Source organism: Ptychodera flava, chromosome 7 (assembly GCF_041260155.1).
Source record: "Ptychodera flava strain L36383 chromosome 7, AS_Pfla_20210202, whole genome shotgun sequence".
NCBI classification, from domain to species: Eukaryota; Metazoa; Hemichordata; class Enteropneusta; family Ptychoderidae; genus Ptychodera; species Ptychodera flava.
The window spans coordinates 1,065,584-1,085,443 of record NC_091934.1 but is presented as its reverse complement, the minus strand read 5'-3'; the positions used below and the strand labels follow the sequence as shown (position 1 = coordinate 1,085,443).

Sequence of the window (19,860 nt, the reverse complement as noted above, 5' to 3'; positions counted from 1 at the left end):
TTGGCAGCTGTTTGAATGCTTTCATCTATTGTTCTTTGGACGCTTCGAACACAGCATCGAAGCAGTTTTGGCATCAAAAAACAACTTAAAACAGAAAATAGTGACAAATCACTGTTCGCTCCCATATAGTTATCAAAACAAGTCAACAATTGTATGAAAATGGACATAAATACAGACAGACTGACATACACAGACTGGCACAGAGTGATGACATTGACCCCAAGTGTGCCTTGGCCCATGGAAAGTGATAAAGATATAACAAACAGCTGAATGTAATGATAAAATAGTTAAGTATATAGGCCTATACAGGCACTGAGACTACATTACAGCAATTTGATTAGTTTCTTTTCCTTTTCTACTTCTGTGATAATCTTTAAGACAATCAATCTGCAAGGCAGTTTAGGTATTGACAAATATGTTATCTTTTACAAGCATACAGCAAACTGTTCATGATTTTTCATGAACAATATTTGACATAGACTGAAATACATAACATGCAACCAATGTTTACACTTTGCCCATACACCAGATACATGGAGAAATTTCAACATACAATCATCAACTCAGAAACCCTACAGGGAAAAGTAAACATTGTTTTCTTCCAGAACAGCTGGTGCATCCACATCTGGAACAACTTACAAACTTAACCAATTACACAAGGATGATGACACAAGAGATAAAGTTAAACTGTGGTGAACTTGACTATTCCTTTCAAATCCTTACCTAACTTGACATCTTAAACTAAAATACACTGCATGGTTAATTGTGTGCAAAAATACATCGGGGTGGACCATTTGATAAGGGATGGTGTCTGGAAGATCGATGAGGTACATTATCTTTTCTATCCGATCCATTGTACATTCTTTTTTCCCAACTTTCCCACCTTTCCTCTTTGTCAAACCTTCTCTGGCTGAATTTGTTATTGGCATTTGTTTGGAATTTTTTTAAAATCTGCCAGGATTTTTTTACCGCATTTTAACACCAAATACAGTTTACCATATGAAATGCTTACTAAATCACCACATTATATTCTCTTAGTTCCAGTAGGTATAAAATTACCAAAAAAATCTTAAAAATACAAAATGAAAGATATCCCAGTAAAACTGAGAGTTTCACAAACTTGACCAAAAATTCAAAATTCCGGATTTCAACTTAATTTCAATATATCTTATTACCAAAAACCCTAAGAACTGGTTTACTAAATATCGAAGCAATCAGACTGGTAAATTTTTAGAAACAAATTTTTTGACCAAAAATGAGAAAAATTGCCCCCAAAATTCCTCCTAATTTTAAATATATCTAATTAACATAAACCTTAGGAACCTGTACACTAGATATCAAAGCTACCAGATCAGAAGTTTTAGGAGAAAAAAATTTTGACCAAAAAAGGCAAAAATTGCCCCGAAAATAAAAAAAAATTGCCAGTTTCGTCCTTCAATACATTATATTGAGATTAATCTTAGATACCTGTATACCAAATATCAAAGCTATCATATCAGTAGTTTTTGGATAAAAAAAATTTTATCAAAAATTGGGAAAATTGCCCCAAAATTACAAATATGACAATATCAATACAATTTGTACAAGCATGACTGAGTTCATCCTGAGGAACATGAATATCAAGTTTCATAGCAATCAGACGAGTGATTTCAGAGAACAAGATTTTTTGACTAAAAACGGAAAAAATACCCTAAAAATACAAACATGCAAATTTCACCCCAATTTTTGAACACATAATTAAGAATATCTCAAGAAATCTGCATTCCAACTTTCAACCAAATCTAACCAATGCTTACTGAGTTTTAGCCATTTGCAGGATTTTTCCTTTTTTTCCCCCTCATTTGCAATATTTTTTGCACTGACATGTTCATTTGAACAAATTCACATCTCCACCTCTAGGTGCACCTGTACACCAAATACTAAGATAGCAGGTGCTACAGTTTAGGAGTTTTTGACGTGGACATACATACATACATACATACATACATACATACATACATACGTACATACATACATACATACATACAGACAACATTTTTACACCTTATAAGAATACCCCATTTGCATATATACATATGCATATATGGGAGCTAAAAAAATGAGAGAATTTCGCCAACAAGGTGATTTCACAAGTATTCATAAAACGTAATATGTTTGAACAGTGCTTTAATTTACACCATGGTTCTTGTAAGATCTAGATTTTCAGGAGCATTCGTTGCTTCCTTGTGTCACTCATGTTGGATTATGAATGCCCAGGGAGATAGGGGTATTTATAGGCTCCCCCTGCCCTTAAATACGTGAGTGTGATATGGTCATGTCTTTGTACAAATTTGAACACAAATCAGTTAACACATCTCTTGAAATGAAAAATCAGATGAATTGGCTGCCTCGTGGCCATATTGGATCATAATTCTAAAAGAAATCAATGTGCTTTTGTACCTGCACATCATAACATTTTTATCAGTGATCCATAATGCATCTTCACCTCTCATCACTGAGGTGATACATGAAGAAGTTTTCAACTTTTTGCTGGCAGATAGATATACAAAAATAGTACTTTCAGACATGCATTTGACTTGCATTCAGCCATATAGGGGACACTGCCTGACCCCAATGGTTCTACATATCTACAGGTAATTGGGTCTTAAAACATACCTCTTCAAGCCTGACCAATTTCTCCAATTCCCACTGATGTTCAAGGATCAAGGAATCTCCCCGTGGTCTCCAACCTTGTAAATTCTCCTCACCACGAACATATGTACCAGATGTGTCAATCACTTTCCGCAGCCTTCTTAAAGTTCCTAATAAAAGTAATTGGAAGAAGAAATGAACATTGCCATTGCCAAGACCTGTCACACAGTTCATTTAATATGCATGGAAGGAAAGAGTGTTCAGGTTTTGATTTGAGTAGTTAATTTCAAATTAGCAATTCACACAAAATTGAAAACAGTGATTTTGTATAAAAAGTCCAACTCAGACCTTGTTACATATATCATGAAATTTCCCTTCATGGTAAAAGGAAGTTTCTTCAAATGAGTAGAACAGCTTATCTACTGATATCAAATAGAATGGCATATTTGACAGATCATGGCCAGGTACTGTAGAAAGGAGTGATTAAATTTGCATATTACTTTTAACAAGTACATGAAACTTTTCCTTCGATTTCATATTTTCTTGTGTTGAGACTGTCATTATTTCTCAATACTAGACTCTAAGTCCCTATTCATGACAAAACTTTAACAAATAATTGCATAAAAGCCTGTTCTTCCTACAAGCTGAACCATTCATCACTAAAAGTGCAAAACAGGGCACCAATACAGACTGACAGGGACAATATTAGTTTCATAAACTCTGCATAAATAAAATTGACGATGTTCATACCAAATTAACTTTCTCAGAACAAAATTTCCAAAACACTGATCAGAATTGGACACTATGAAATACTCATTGTGAAATATGATGGAATTTCACTGTCAAATCTAACATCTATGAAAACAGACACGGTCATTCAGGATTCTCAGTAAAGACGATACAGCATACTTTATTTACTCTACTTCTACAATAACATGCACATATGGATTGGACACTGTCAGTGCAATGTCTACATGAGACAATGCCTGAGAGATCATGCTTTTCATTTTATAGAGTAGACACAACAGCAAAAAAGGTTAAAGTAATACTTCTTCAGAATGAGATTGTCAACCATGGGAATGCATGTGCCTATGTGCATTTTAAGCTACATATAACTTATAATTGTACAACATCTACAGCTAGAAAGCATGCAAAACATTGTCATGAAAGCCATTTACAAACAATAATTGATAACAAATAAAAAAACCAAAGTGGAATCATAATCTTACCGCTGTGTTTAATTGGTGAGTTGTTAGGGTTTGATGATTCAAGCATTTCCCGGATATCATAATAGCTATAACACTTGCCTAATAAATGTATTTTTGTCAAAAATTGGCAAAATGTCATCCAGCAACGTTTTGCAGTTTGAGAAAAAACATTCCAGCAGCACGCAGGAGGAAAAAATTGATTTGAAAGTAAGTCAGAGACTGAGGTATTCTACATAAAATCAAATTCACATGCACACACTAAAATAAAGTCACATGTTTGAAACAAGTTCATAGAAAGCCCCCAAAATAGTAAACAATCTGCATTTTGTTTATTCATATTTCTAAACTGTCAAAAATGCAGAAAATGACATGATGGAAGACACCAGAAACTCGATCATACAAAAATACAAAATGATAAACTCAAAGCATGAAACTCATTTGTGGAGAAAATCATATATAATTAAAGTTGATAACTTAAACCAAATTAGTCAATATACGTAACATGAGTGACTGCATCAAAATTATAGTCAGCGTCATAAAAGGCATCGAACCCATGATATATTTTGATGAAAACGCCAGAAAGGCATGCCAGTAAGGCAATGAAAGCAGTTAAAAAAACAATAAAAAAATTTATGAAACACGTGACATAAAGCACATCTAGACACATAGGCACATGTCTTACATTATAGACAAATGTTTTGTTTGATTACCATTGTTTATTACTTTCAATGAACTGAAGGAACATGGAATTACAACGCCATAATTAAAACACAGAAGTGAACCTCCCCTACCCCAGAAATTCAATTTCTGTAAATAATACGTACCTTGAAGACAAAAATAGCCTTACTGATTCTTACCCAAAGACAAGCCTACAGAACAATCATTCACTCACCTGGGGTCTTTTATTTGTACCATAAAATCAGATGACCCCATATAGGCCCTCAATTACAGCTTCTGAAAACAGTCTGAAGGAGATGGGAATTTGACACGAGTAACTAAGGTAAAGGAAATAACCAACATGATTTCTGAGCCTGAAAGGTCACTCCCTGGGAAGACTCAAAGCTATTATTTTTGTTGCACCTGGGTTTGTGCAACACAAATCGTAACCAGTGAAAACATACCATCCCGCTCAGCAGACATGTCCCTGAGATAGGCAGAGGTAAAAGACATCATGTGACCACCACTAGACAGCTTTGAAGATATTAGAAAAAGAAACACCAGGAAATAAAACCTATGAGACTGAAACAGCTCTGACCTCATGAGCTGTCACTCGAGCTAGCTTTAAAGAATCATCAGACAATGATGAACAGACAAATCTGACAGTATCAATAATCCGCCTCGACACAATGGCTGGGAAGATAGAGATATTAGACTGAAACTGGAGCAAGATGAACAAACGACTCAGCTCTGCTCTTCTATGTACTCCTAGAGCGCTGAACATATATATTATTTAAGAGCTCTGAGAGGACAAAGATGGGCTTTCTTTTCCTTTTCATCCACCAAATTGGTTATCTACAAATACCTAAGTGCTTAGGTGGATTAGACACACCCTATTTTTGGCCAGGAAATCAGAGTTAGTCAATAAAGCCAGGCATCAGCAGAAAAACCTTCAATGGTGAAAGAGAACTGACAAAGCATGTACGGTAATTCACTACGTTTACCTGCAGTAGCCAGGGCTAACAGAAAAACCATCTTATAAAGTGACACATTTAAAGTCAGCTGACCATGAGTTCAAGCTTAATCAGCGAGAAATTTGTTTTCTCGCTCTGCATCTGCGAGAAATTGTGAAATTTTTCTGAAATGCTTACACAAAAGAATACAATTTCTTGCAGATGAAGAGCAATTAGAAAACAAATTTCTCGCTGATTGATCATGAGAATTCAGTTTCTTGCAGATGCTGAGCGAGAAAACAGTTCTCGCAAGCTATTGCGAGAAAATGAAATTCTCGCCAATTGATTGCAAGAAAGTATGTATTCTCGCTTACTTCTCGCAAAAAGGCGAAAAAGTGTCCATTTCTTGCAAATTTCTCACAAATTTCTGTACTAGTAAAGCTGAAGGCCTCAAACAGCAAGGGATTTGAAGTGGTTAAGGATGGCACCTACCTTCCGTCATAGCATAGCAAGGGGCGTCAGGTAGGTTGGAGGAAGGTAGTATGTCTGGATAGATCTGACGGTACCGACCATCACCAAGAATGAGAGAAGGGGAGAAAATACTCCTGAGGTAGTGCGAGGTCTCACCCAAGTAGAACCACACCATAGTAGCATATTATGGCTCAACAAGAAGGAACCATCTCGGACCCCTGCTGATACCGGGGAGGAATACCAGCCATGGTAAAATAGGTCCACAATATCAACCTTCTGCCCACCCAACTGGTTAGGCCCACACCAAGGGGAGCTGATACAGGGAGAGCTGAACTTGAAGCCTAAACCAAAGCAAGTCTCATACTAGCTGACTGGGAACTTGACAAATTCAAGATGGCTGACCCACTTGGATCCCTGCACACGCTATGCCACCTGCCTGCAAATCTGGTCATCCACTAGCTGTGATATCGCAGCGGTACTTGTGGCGTATATCAAATGCGCTCGGGTCATTGGGGTCATTGCCACAGTCCTGCTGCGAGCCAAACCATGGACTATGTTGGCAGTTTACAACGAGACCAACTGGTGTCGTAGATTTAGCTCGCAAAATAATAAAATAGACAAGTCATCGTTGATGACACAGTCCCCGCTTGTCCATTTTGTTATAATCTTTGGTGTCTAGGTAGCTGTGGTCTAGGTAGCTGTGGAATGACATTGATGCAACGGGTACATCAGGCCTGTGACTTGCATAATAAAGTAATCTGAGGAACGTTCAATAAATGACTCATCTCTGCCGGTAATGACCACTCAAGGAACTTTTGATTACATCACACATAACGATGCCCTATACTGCCTCCAGTGTCATGATGGCACATACTATACACATGGTTTGGTGGAATTTTCAAAATGGTATGGGATCGGGTATGTTGTTGTAATCAGCCATTTTGGATCATATAATGAAACAAATTAATGTGCACAAGAATGCAGCCATAGTATTTTATCTTCGTATCACGTTTGAACAAAATCAGTCCATCGAGGGACAGTGACCTATGTTTATGTTTCAAAGACATAACAAAATCACACCAAAATTTTAATCAAATGGCTGTCTATTGACCATATGGATCATAGCACAAAATTAGTAGACATGCATATGTATGCCATAGTACTTTATCTTTGTACCAAGTCTCAACAACATTGGTTAAAGAATATTTGCAAATGATTAAGCCTCAAAGACATGAAATAATCCAAAAATGACCATCTGACAGCGATATTGGAAAAAAATGACAATCTGGCAGCCATATTGGAACATGTCGAGAAGTAAATTGACAAGTATATGTATGCCATAGTGCTTGATCTTTGTGCCAAGTTTGGACAAAATGGGTGTAATGACCTTTGAATTACGATTCAAAAACATGCAAAATTTCAACAAAATGGCAGTTCTGCAGCCATATTGGATCCCATCGCAAGCTTAATTGATACATGCATATGTATGCCATTGTGCTTTGCCTTTGTGCCAAGTTTGAACCAAATCGGTTCAAGGTTGTTTGAGTTATGGTTCAAAGACATGAAAAAATCGCAAAAATATGGCCGCCTGTCGGCCATATTGGATCATATCACGAAGTAATATTGTGTTCGTATGAAGGATATAATGTTTTGCTTTTGTGCCAAATTTGAACAGAATCGGTTCAAGGATGTCAGAGTTTTGGTTCAAAGACATGAAAAATCGCAACAAAATGGCCGCCTCATGCCCATATTGGATCGTATCGCAATATAATTCGACATGCATATGTAGGACATAGTGTTATGCCTTTGTCTTAAGTTTGAACAGAATCGGTTCAAGGATCTTTGAGTTATGGTTCAAAGACACGAAAAATCGCAAACAAAATGGCCGCCTAGTGGCCATATTGGATTGTATCACAAAATAATTTGACATGCATATGTATGCCATAGTGTTATACCTTTGTGGCAAGTTTGAACAGAATCTGTTCAAGGATGTCTGAGTTATGGTCCAAAGACATGAAAAATCGCAACAAAATGGCCGCCACGCGCCCATATTGAAACATATCGCGAAATAATTTGACATGGATATGAAAGCCATAGTGTTATGCCTTTGTGCCAAGTTTGAGCAGAATGTGCTCAAGGATGTCTGAGTTATGGTCCAAAGACATGAAAAATCGCAATAAAATGGCCGCCTCGCGCCCATATTAGATCATATCACAAAATAAATCAACGTGCATATGTAGGTCATAGTGCTATGCCTTTGTGCCAAGTTTGAACAAAATTAGTTGAGCAGTGTCTGAGAAACTGTTGATGACGGACGGACGGACGGACGGACGGACGGACACACGGACAGGACCCAATCTATAAGTCCCCGCCGGACTTCGTCCGCGGGGACTAATAAAGCTTGCAATAAATAAAATTATACCTACCGTACTGTATCACTGACTATCTGAGACTCATCTTCTGCTCTTACTAACGTACCCCACTGTGACAACATGTATTTTCGACCATTTTTCGGTGAGTTATCGATGGTTCCTGCTTGAATTTGAACTTTTGACCTCCAACGTATTCAGTGCGTTGTACGCGCGATTGAGCAAACATCGTAGAAACCGTTGACGGCTCACGGGAAAATGGTTGAAAATACGTGTTCTTATCTTCCATGAAGTTAGCAGGTGTACAGAATGAGTCTCAGATAGTCAGTGATAAAGATGATACAAGTTTATTTACTCAAAGGCTGATATTTTGCGAGCTAAATCTACGACACCGGTCGGTCTCATCATAAACTGCCAACAAAGTCCATGGTTTGGCTCACAGTGGGACTGTGGCGATGACCCAATGACCCGAGTGCGTTCGATATACGCCACAAGTACCGCTGTGATATCACAGCTAGTCATTCACATACTAGAAGAACTAGACAACAAGGACACAGGCAAGACAGTTGGGGATGAAACTGAAGACATTCTAACTTGAGATCTGGAGCACCCGGAAATTACACATCAACTCCTGACAAATTAGAGGCTTCAAAACGCACGACAGCTGAACGAGAGTTGCCCACTGTTAGACATGCTTGTCAAGTGAAAAACCGTTAAAGTTAGCAACAAGAGATGAAACGTTACTACAACTCATCAAATTGAAGGCACAGGAGAAGCTGAGGGTCTATGAGGGGTTACCTGCTTTCATAGTGCCAATAGACACAAATACAGAAATTTGCGAGAAATGGACACTTTCTTGCTTTTTTGCAAGAAAGTAAGTGAGAACACAAACTTTCTTGTGATCAATTTGCTAGAATTTAATGTTCTAACAATCAGCTGGCAAGAACTGTGTTTTCTTGCTCTCATTAGGGAAAGACTGCATTAACTTGTGTTACAAGGCAAGAATTATGTAGTTATTATATTCATACTTATTTACTCTTATGTATCGATATATTCATATTTATTTACTCTTATGTATCGAATGACTACGGAATCTTATTTCTTATGTATCGAATGACTACGGAATCTTATTAGTCATTGTTATAGGTCAATCACCTTGCACTTTAACGGACTTCAAAATGAACAAAGTTCAAGGAGTATCAGTGATTCAGCAAAAACATTTATCTTGCTGGAGATATCTTGCTTTAAATAGAAAGTATATCTTATGGAACATTCAAGGACTGTTACAAAACCGGCTTTAATTAAGTGCGAACCAATCACTTGATGTAAATTTGAGACCTTAACATTGTATGGAAATATATTTCAATCTGTGCCCAATGGACGACCATTTTAGTAAATCAATATGATTAGATTGTAGTTTCGCTCATTTAAGGGAGAATTTTATGAGAAAGGGCCGAACACGATCCTGCTGGGCACGTTACTGTATGGTACAATCAAGTCAATAAAACCCTCCTCATACCAGTCTAACTCCTTATGAGCCTCTGCTTTGTTGATTGTCCAGTACCTCATCGCACAAATTCCCCCGGGTAGACAATACATCAGTATCATGTCAGTATCACTTGCATGGTGCCTGAAACACGGGTCCTTGCCTGACAAACTCGGGTGACAAACAGAAGACTTTTAATCCCCCAAAGGTGTGAATGTTCCATTGTTATGTTTATCTTATCCAGCTGGTGCCATTGTAGGAAAAGTAGGTCTGTGAAATTGATCATCTCATAACTAAAGTAGGGAAGTAGGGTATTCCTAAGTTAATGGAGCTTTCATGAATGTGCATCAGCGAGAAACTGAATTATTGCAATCAATCTGCGAGAAATTAGCTTTCTCTCTCTACATCCGCGAGAAATTTAATTCTTCCGTGTAAGCATTTCACAAAAATAAACCATGTCTTTCATAGTAGAAAAAGTAATTTCTCACTGGCTGACGGCAAGAACTAAATTTCTCGTAGATGCAGAACGAGAAAATATAGTTCTCATTGATTATTAAAGAATTCAATTTCTCACAGATGCAGAGCGAGAAAGCACGTAGTTCTCGCAGCTTGATTGCGAGAAAGTATGTATTCTAACTTACTTCTCGCAATAAAGCAAGAAAGTGTCTATTTCTCGCAAATTACTGTACCAGTGAAAGGACCTCCCTCCCGAGGTGGTCGAAAGATGTGTTTCTATAGGTTCGTCTTTGGGTAAGGATCAATAAGGCTACTGTTGGTGTCTTCGAGGTAAAAAGTGTTATGTAATTTGAAATAACCTTGTTAATTCCATTCAAAATGCTATCACTTTTTCAGACAAAAACATGACAAAATTTGTGTATTTGTGCATTTATATTGATAGCACTGCAGTTTCCTGCAGTGTGGGTTTATTTAACTGCAGTGATATAGTCTATGGATTTTGTGATCTATGGAAAAAATAGCATCAATGATACTTTGCTCACATTTGGTTGCATGTGGCCGGCGAGAATGAGTGTATGCACAATTTATAACTTCACAGTCATGAGCATTTGAACACATTTCAATGTGCCATCCATGGAAACACAAAATTGTGTAGCCTTTCACATCATAATTAGTGATACATTCAACTACAAAAAAGTGAAGGTATCCTCTTGTAATATAGTATCACATGCAGTTAATGTAAACCTCTCTGCTGATTAATTGCATGATCAAAGAATAAGGTAACATAAAAATGGGCATTCTTTAGCTCTGCCACCATTAACAATGTGGCCAAACATGCATGATAATGGTATGTCCCAAACTGCCACCCACAAAACAAGCATTGCAGTATCTCAGACAATAGGGGAGGCTTCCAAACACAAACCTATATATGCCAAGGAGCCTGTTACATACATCTTAGGCCTATCTGTTTTAAAGCTGTTCTAACCAAATAAAGCATAAAGCTGGGGTTTGTGTAGAAGCCATTGTCCTATGTACACAAACAATTCCAAAAATATACAATATCACAATGGAAAGAAACAAAAATCTTGTCACCAAAATCTCAAAGCAATTACAGCATTTTTGTCATATAAAATTGTCATATTTACATTAACAGATGTAAAATTTAGTGATCATAGCCTGACCTTGTTGGATTAATTACAAATTAATTACAGCAGAAATTTTTTTTTAACATTCTTTATGTCATCCTGCATCTCGTAAATGAAAAAGCTGGTTGTTTACAAGACCTGTATGCCACAACTTCTTGCTGACTCATTACCATACTCGTCAGAGTATAAGCCCCTGCTCGTGTATAAGCCCCACACTGATTTCGGAGAATTTTTGAAAATGCAATACATCCGGGTATAAGCCCCTAAATTGCCCCCAAAACACAAAAATACAGATTTCATCAGAAATTCAATATATATTACTTCGTTAATCTAAAGAAACCTGTATACCAAATTTTAAAGCTATCAGATCAGTACTTTTTGAGAAACACATTTTTTGACCAAAAATGGTAAAAATTGCCTCAAAAATGCAAATTTCCATATTTCTGCATAATTTGAACAAATCTGAAATAGATCATCCCTGGGGACCTATGTACCAAATATCAAAGCTATCAGACAGGTAGTTTTGAAGAAGATTTTTAAAGATTTTTTTACCAAAAATGACAAAAATTGCCTTAAAAGTACAATTATGCAAATTTCATCATGATTTGAACAAATCTAACTAAGGTCACCCTAAGTAAACTGCATATCAGATTTCAGAGCAATCGGACAAGGTTTTAGAGAACCTTTTTTTACCAAAAGCAGTAAAAAATGCCCCAAAAATACAAATATGCAAATTTCACCACGATTTTGAAGAAACTTAATTGAGATTACCCAAAGTGAACTGCATATAAAATTTCAAAGCGATCGGACTTGTGGTTTCAGAGAAGAAGGTAATTATTGACAGACGCCGGACGCCGGACAACGATGGAAATTCAACCTATTTGATAAGCTCCAAGTCACTGACAGCTGAGCTAAAAATGCAATGTTGATAAACATAATGCGTATGTTATCGTAGGATACTGTGTGAGTCTGTTGTAAACGTAATCCAAACTTATAAAAATACCGCAATTATACGGTGTCGCTCAAATTTGATCAGAATTGGTATATACCAGTATGGGTTACCAATGATCAACAATAAATATTGTTTCTATCTGTTCAGTGGAGGAAAATTCTACGTTGATGTTATGACAATGATTTCTGCACAGTACAACCAGAAAAACAACAAGAAATATTTAAACCAGAAAAACAAGAATGACAAAAGTAATTAAGGTCTAACTTTAGGTACTGGAGGTCAACTTTAGCAACATGCATAGCAGAAACAAGCCCCTCTTAGTTTAGTATAGACGGTCTTCCCCCATCTACTGTCTATGGTTTCAGCTGGTCTGTTAATATGTAACAGTTCATAAACAATGACAGGAAATGAGTCAAGATCAGTGGAGTTGGCCTTTTTCTCACTGGCATGCCTCCTGCACATTTGTAGGATTTCACTTTTTCTTACCTCATTTGCACATTTTTGACACTGTTGTGTTCATTTGAACAAATTCACATCTCAACCCCTGCATCTACCTGTACACCAAATACTGAGATGGTAGCTTTGGCGGTATGGGAGCCTTTCTTTGTGACGGACATACATCCGCACATACCCACAAATACACAGACATATACAGACATGCAAATCAGATGCAAATGAACTGATTCAGCTTATACGATAACCTCACATTGGTATACCAAATGTGAGCTAAAAATGCTCGGTCTCGGGCACTGAATTTCCTACATTCAATCTCTCATACGCCTGTTTTCTGCATTTGGGGAATAAAGTGACGAAAATACCCAAACAAGACAACAAAGAAACACAAGTTGATACAGTATTATAGCAACAAGTCATTGACAATGACACAGTCTCCACTTGTTAATGGGTACTTTAATTACAAGTCCTCTGAGAGGTCTGTGATTAAAAATACTGCGATACAGATGGGGCTTAAAGGCCAAAAATGAGTTCCATGTTGGTGAAAACATACACTAAAACAAATGCAAGCCATCACGCCATACTAATTACAAAAGGTAATTAAAACAAGTCATCGTTGATGACACAGTCCCCACTTGTTAATGGGTACTTTGATTACAAGTCCTCAGAGAGGATGGAGTCCTCTTCATTAATTAGGTCTGTGATAAAAATACTTTAATACAGATGGCGCTCAGTGGCCAGAATGAGTTCCGTGGTGATGAAAACATAAAACAAATGTAGGCCACCATCCTAAAGTTCATTAAGTGAGTCAACTAGGAATTAATTGACAGGATGTTGCAAAACATTTTTGCATACTATCCTAACACTAACAGATTATCACAGGTACCATATTTCATAAAGTTTGATGCAGTATTTACAACACTATGAGATCAACATCTGTATCAAGTTTCATCAAATTTGACGTTGTATTAATTTGTGGATATATCACTCTAATTAGCAAAGTTCATTACATGTGCAATTACAAATTAATTAAAATGACACTGATAAATGTCTTTTTCAAATTGTTAAAGCAATGTGAGCTTAACATCAGTACAAAGTTTCGTGAAATGTGATGCAGTATTTCTTGATATATCAGCCTAATTACAAAACTTCAATAATTGACATGATACTGCTACATACTTGAAACAAATTGACAACCATATGTATGGAATAGGTCAATGTCCTTGTACCAACTTTGAATTATTCTGGTGGAAATATGTCTGAGATATGGCTCTGTACATGAGAAAATCATAACAAAATCGCCGCCACGCAGCGATATTTGATGTTACTGTTTAAAAAATCAACACGTATATGTAAGACATAAGTCAATGTCCATGTACCAACTTTGAATAAAATCAGTTTAGACTTGCGAGAGTTATGGCTCTTGACATTAACAAAAAAAAAAAAAAAAAATGCCACTATGTGGCCATATCGGATAGTATCACAAAACAAATCAATGTGCATATGTATGACATAGGTCAATGTCCTTGTACAAAGTTTGAATAAAATCGGTGAATAAAATCGGTTGGGTTTTGGCTAAGGACATGAAAAAATTGTAACAAAATGGCTGCCATGCAGCCATATTGGATCGTATCACAAAACAAATCAATGTGCATATGTATGACATAGGTCAATGTCCTTCTACAAACTTTGAATAAAATCGGTTGAGATATGCCTGTGTTATGGGCTTTGTACATGAAAAAATCATAACAAAATGTCCACCTGGCAGCCATATTGCATCGTATCACAAAAATTGACATGCATATGTATGACATAAGTCAATCTCCTTGTACCAACTTTAAATAAATTTGCTTGATACATGTCTGAATTATGGTTCCAGACATGAAAAAATTCCGTCAAGGACAGTATGCTCACATTCGGTTTAAATTGGTCCATTCAAGAAATATTTAAACCAGAAAAACAAGAATGACAAAAGCAAATAAGGTCTGCAACTTAGGTACTGGAGATCATCTTTAGGAAAATGTATATCAACTTCTATAGCAACAGGACAAGCAGATCCTACATACATAAGCAAATGTCAACAAAAAAATTAGCCAGAGAAGCTTGACGAAAAGAAAAGGTGGGAGAGTGGGGAAAAAATATAGAGTGGGAAAAAATGTACAAGGGATCTGGTAAAAAGTAATGCTACCTCATCAATCTTCTAGCCCCTACCCCCTCCTGAATATCAAATGTTCCACCCCTTACACAAGACCAGATGGCAGGAAATGTTTTAACTAATGCTATGAGTGCTATCATTCGAATGTAAACAGCACTTAAATCAGTTACAGATAGTGAAATGCCTTCCACTGTGGGGGGGATTACAACATCTGGAATTATCCTGAATCCAAATTTCTCATCAGTTCTTGTGTGTCTTACATGCAAAAGTTGCAAAAATTGGTTTGCAAAGAAAAAATTTACCTCAACTTTGTTTTCTGGATCAAATGTTACTACAAATTGATAAATATGACAAAATTATGTTCACAGCCTTCAAAACTCTCTCACAACATATCCTGGGTTGGTGTAGGTCATTTAAGGTCACAAACTGAGAAAATTACCTAAAATATACAAATTTAGGGGTTTCCCAACACTTTGAGCAGAAAATTTATCTAATAACATCCCTTACAAAGCTATCAAACAAGTAATTTTGAGAACAAGTTTTCTTGACAAAAAATGACAATATTGTCTTAAAAATACAAATTTGTGTGTTTCAGGACAATTTCCACATATCTAACTATTGTCATCTCTGAATGTCCGTGTACCAAATATAAAAGCTGTCTATCCAGGGGTTTTAAAAAGAAAATACTGTTTAAGATTTTTTGATCAAAAATGACAAAATTGCTCCAAAATAATAATTTTCCCAATTTTGCCATAATTTCAACAAATTAGAAGAGTAACACCCTTGCAAAGATCCAACCCGAATTTGAGAGCGATTGGGCTGACGGTTTCAGAGAAGAATAATTTTTACTGAAAATGAGAAAAATAACCAAAAAATTCAGCAAAAATACAAAATTAAGGATATCTTCACAATATTCATAAAACTGTACAAGATTCACCTAAGGTACTTGCACACAAATTTTCAAAGCAATCAAAACAGCGGTTCTCGAGTTGTTAATTCTTGACCATTTTCACATTTTGTAAGCTCATTTGCATAATTTTGGCAATGCAGGCTTCATTTGAACAAAATCCCATCCAAAATCCAAAAAGCCCAGGATGCATCCTCATGCCAAATACAAAGCTGAAACGTGCAGCAATTTGTGTGTTTTTGCAGCGGTTTATGTGTGTACGTACATACAAACATACATACATACACACATACATACAGACGCCATTGACTTCACCTTATACAATAAACTCACATTGGTATAACCAAATGTAAGCTAAACATTAACGAGCGACCTAGCGGCCGATATAGCTCCGCTGTGTTTATGTAGAGAATAACTATTTTTGACACATGTTGATGAAGAAGGTGGAAATCTTTGATAGCTCAATGCATTGGCCAGAAAAAAAGTGGCTAAAATAGCTGCAAAAATACACAATTGAAGATTTCATCATACTTTGAGTATATCACATCGGATCATCCCTAAGAACATGTCAACCAAAGCTATCTGATGAGTAGTTTTTTGAGAATAAAATTTTCGGACCAAAAATGGCAACAATTGCCCCAAAAAATAAAAATTGTAGATTTCATCACAATTTCAAAAGATCAAATACGGCTAGTTTTCAATCGGGTTCGAACCCACAACATACGGCATCAGTCGCCTAGCGGAGAGGCCACAGACAGAACAGCTCAGCTTAATCTCCACTCTCAAAAAGAGTGGTTCAATAGCCGGCTAAGTTGTTACATTTTTCTGACTGAGACCGCTCCACATGTTGTAGAGTTTGTGAAGCACTCACGCACGCATGCTCACAATCACACATCACACATACAAACTATATCGAGGCCAAGAAACGAATTTCATCGCTTTAACTGGGCGAACGATAACCTCGGGGACAATTCTGTCCACCAGCAGAGTTACCAACCCAGGATAGAAAATACGGCTAGTTTTCAATCGGGTTCAAACCCACAACATACGGCATCAGTCACTTAGCGGAGAGGCCACAGACAGAACAGCTTGGCTAAATCTCCACTCCCAAAAAGAGTGGTTCAATAGCCGGCTAAGTTGTTACATTTTTCTGACTGAGACCGCTCCACACGTTGTAGAGTTCGTGAAGCACTCACGCACGCATGCTCACAATCACACATCACACATATAAACTATACCGAGGCGAAGAAACGAATTTCATCGCTTTAACTGGGCGAACGATAACCTCGGGGATAATTCTGTCCACCAGCAGAGTTACCAACCCAGGATAGAAAATACGGCTAGTTTTCAATCGGGTTCAAACCCACAACATACGGCATCTGAGTCGCCTAGCGGAGAGGCCACAGACAGAACAAATTTAGTTCATCTGTAGGAACTTGCATATAGAATTTCAAAGCTATCAGACCAGTACTTTTCTAAAAACACATTTTTTGATCAAAAATAGAAAAATTGCCCCAATTGCAAAAATACGAAATTGCAGATTTCCCCATTGTTTCAATAAATATTTAGATAATCTATTGGAACCTGTATACCAAATTTCAAAGCTATCAGATGAGTAGTTTTGGAAATACACATTTTTTGACCAAAAATGGCAAAAATTGCCCAAAAAATACAAAATTACAGATTTCATCAGAAATTAAATATATATTACTTAGTTTATCTATAGAAACCTGTATACTAAATTTCAAAGCTGTTAGACCAGTACTTTTTGAGAAACACATTTTTGAGCAAAAATGGCAAAAATTGTCTCAAAAATTCAAAATTGCAGATTTCATCATAATTTCAATACATATCATTTAGTTCATCTATAGAAACGTGAATACCAAAATTCAAAGTTATCATATGAGTAGTTTTGGAAATACACATTTTTTGACCAAAAACGGCAGAAATTGACCCAAAAATACAAAATTACAGATTTCATCAGAAATTCAATATGTCTTACTTAGCTCATCTGTAGAAAACTGTATACCAAATTTCAAAGCTATCAGATGCATTGAGTAGTTTTGGAAATACACATTTTTTGACCAAAAATGGCAAAATTGCCCCAAAATACAAAATTACAGATGTCATCATATTTTCAACAAATATCATTAAGAGTCTCTGTAGGAACCTGTATACCAAATTTCAAAGCTATCAGATGAGTAGTTTTGGAAATACACATTTTTTGATCAAAAATGGCAAAAAATTGCGCCAAAAATACAAAATTGCAGATTTCATCAGAAATTCAATATATATTACTTAGTTCATCTATAGAGGCCTGTATACCAAATTTCAAAACTATCAGACCAGTACTTTTTGAGAAATACATTTTTTGACCAAAAATGGCAAAAATTGCCTTAAAATGTAAATTTGCATATTTCTGCACAATAAATCATCCCTAGGGACATACGTACCAAATACAAAAGCTATCTGACTGGTAGTTTTGAAGTAGAAGATTTTTAAGATTTTTTTACCAAAAATGACAAAAATTGCCTTAAAAATACAAATATGCAAATTTCACCACAATTTGAAAAATCTGATTGAAGTCACCCTAAGTAAACTGCATATAAAATTTCAAAGCAATTGGACTTGCGGTTTAAGAGGCGAAGGCAATTGTTGATGGACGACGGATGATGACGGACAACGACAGAAAATCAACCTATTTGATAAGCTCAGAGTTGCTGACAGAGGAGCTAAAAAGACAGTTTCTCATAATCATATTTTGCATCCATACGACAAATATCAAATCTGTAAGTACTGCGGTTCTCAAGATATTTAAATGGATGGACATCCTCACAAATGGACATACATACATACATACATACATACATACATACATACATACGTACGTACATACATACATACATACATACATACATACCCGTCCCAATAGCTTCTATAGACTATAGTCTATAATAGCTAAAAATAAAAAATTCAAGATATTTCCTAGAAAATTTAAAACAAGCAAGAGAGCACTTCTTTGGAAGGTAGAGAATAACGTTTTGTGACACATGGGTTGAGGAAGGAGGAAAATTTTTGATAGCCCTCTTCAGGACAGCCCAACTTAAAATGGCAAAAATAGTTGCAAAATTTGCAGTTAAAGCTTTCATCATTATTTGAACATGGTGTCCAAAGCAACTTTCAAGCGAATTTCTTTGAAAATCTGTACAAGGGCATATCAAATTTGAAAGGTATACAACAGGCAGTACCACTGCAGAACTTATAAAGCTACAATTTCTTTGAAAATCTGCACAAGGGCATATCAAATTTGAAAGATATATGACAGGCAGTATCAGTGCAGAACTTATAAAGCTACATACAGTCAAACCTGTATACAATGGCCAGTCAAGGGACTTTGCTAAAGTGGCCTTTATAGACAGGTGGCCTTTATAGATAGGTCAGATAATTTATTCGTAATCAGTAAATGTATAAAATGTATTTGGCGTGTCGACTTGTTATCAAAATGTTTGGCAGGGAACAGATTTATTAACTAAAATGCTCTGACAGGCATTTCAGACACAAACACTTCATATTATAAATTATAAGTATATATAAGTGACATCGCGCTGAATGTTCTTGTGAAAATATACTGGGTAGTTTAAATTTTGTTGCGTTAGGTTCAAAAAATACGGTAAGTAGATGTCTTTTGTAGAAGTTGTGGTTGTCTGTTTCGATCATGTCAATCAAAGTTCCTGGTTGTCAAAACACGGTTGCGGTAACTCTGCAATCGAAGAATGATTAAACTTGACTTATTTATTTTGGCATTTCTTTTACCTAAACTGGTAAAAACTATTGTGTCATACATTTCAGTCCATGGGGGCATTTTTGGGGACCATCATTAGGTACTGCTGGGAGGTTTCGCCACACCTCTTTTGTTATTTCATCTATAGGTACTTAGCACCACAGCTCTTCCACAAAGGGACCGTGTTAGCACCTAGTCCTACATACAACATGACAGTAGAGTCAGACATGCATATA

General features: G+C 36.4%; 1 protein-coding gene across 16 annotated transcripts in view; it reads right to left on the bottom strand.

Moving 5' to 3' along the window:
* LOC139137831 (kinesin-like protein KIF1A) overlaps positions 1-19,860 on the bottom strand; it is a 668,091-nt gene that overhangs the window by 109,462 nt on the left and 538,769 nt on the right. For 9 of the 16 annotated variants that reach the window (XM_070706106.1, XM_070706107.1, XM_070706108.1 and 6 more), the window contains one exon: positions 2,656-2,801. In XM_070706106.1, the coding sequence (XP_070562207.1) occupies positions 2,656-2,801 (146 nt within the window). Of the gene's footprint in view, positions 1-2,655; positions 2,802-3,860; positions 3,939-19,860 lie in introns of all 16 variants that reach the window. The other 7 variants (XM_070706099.1, XM_070706100.1, XM_070706101.1 and 4 more) reach the window with 1 other exon arrangement.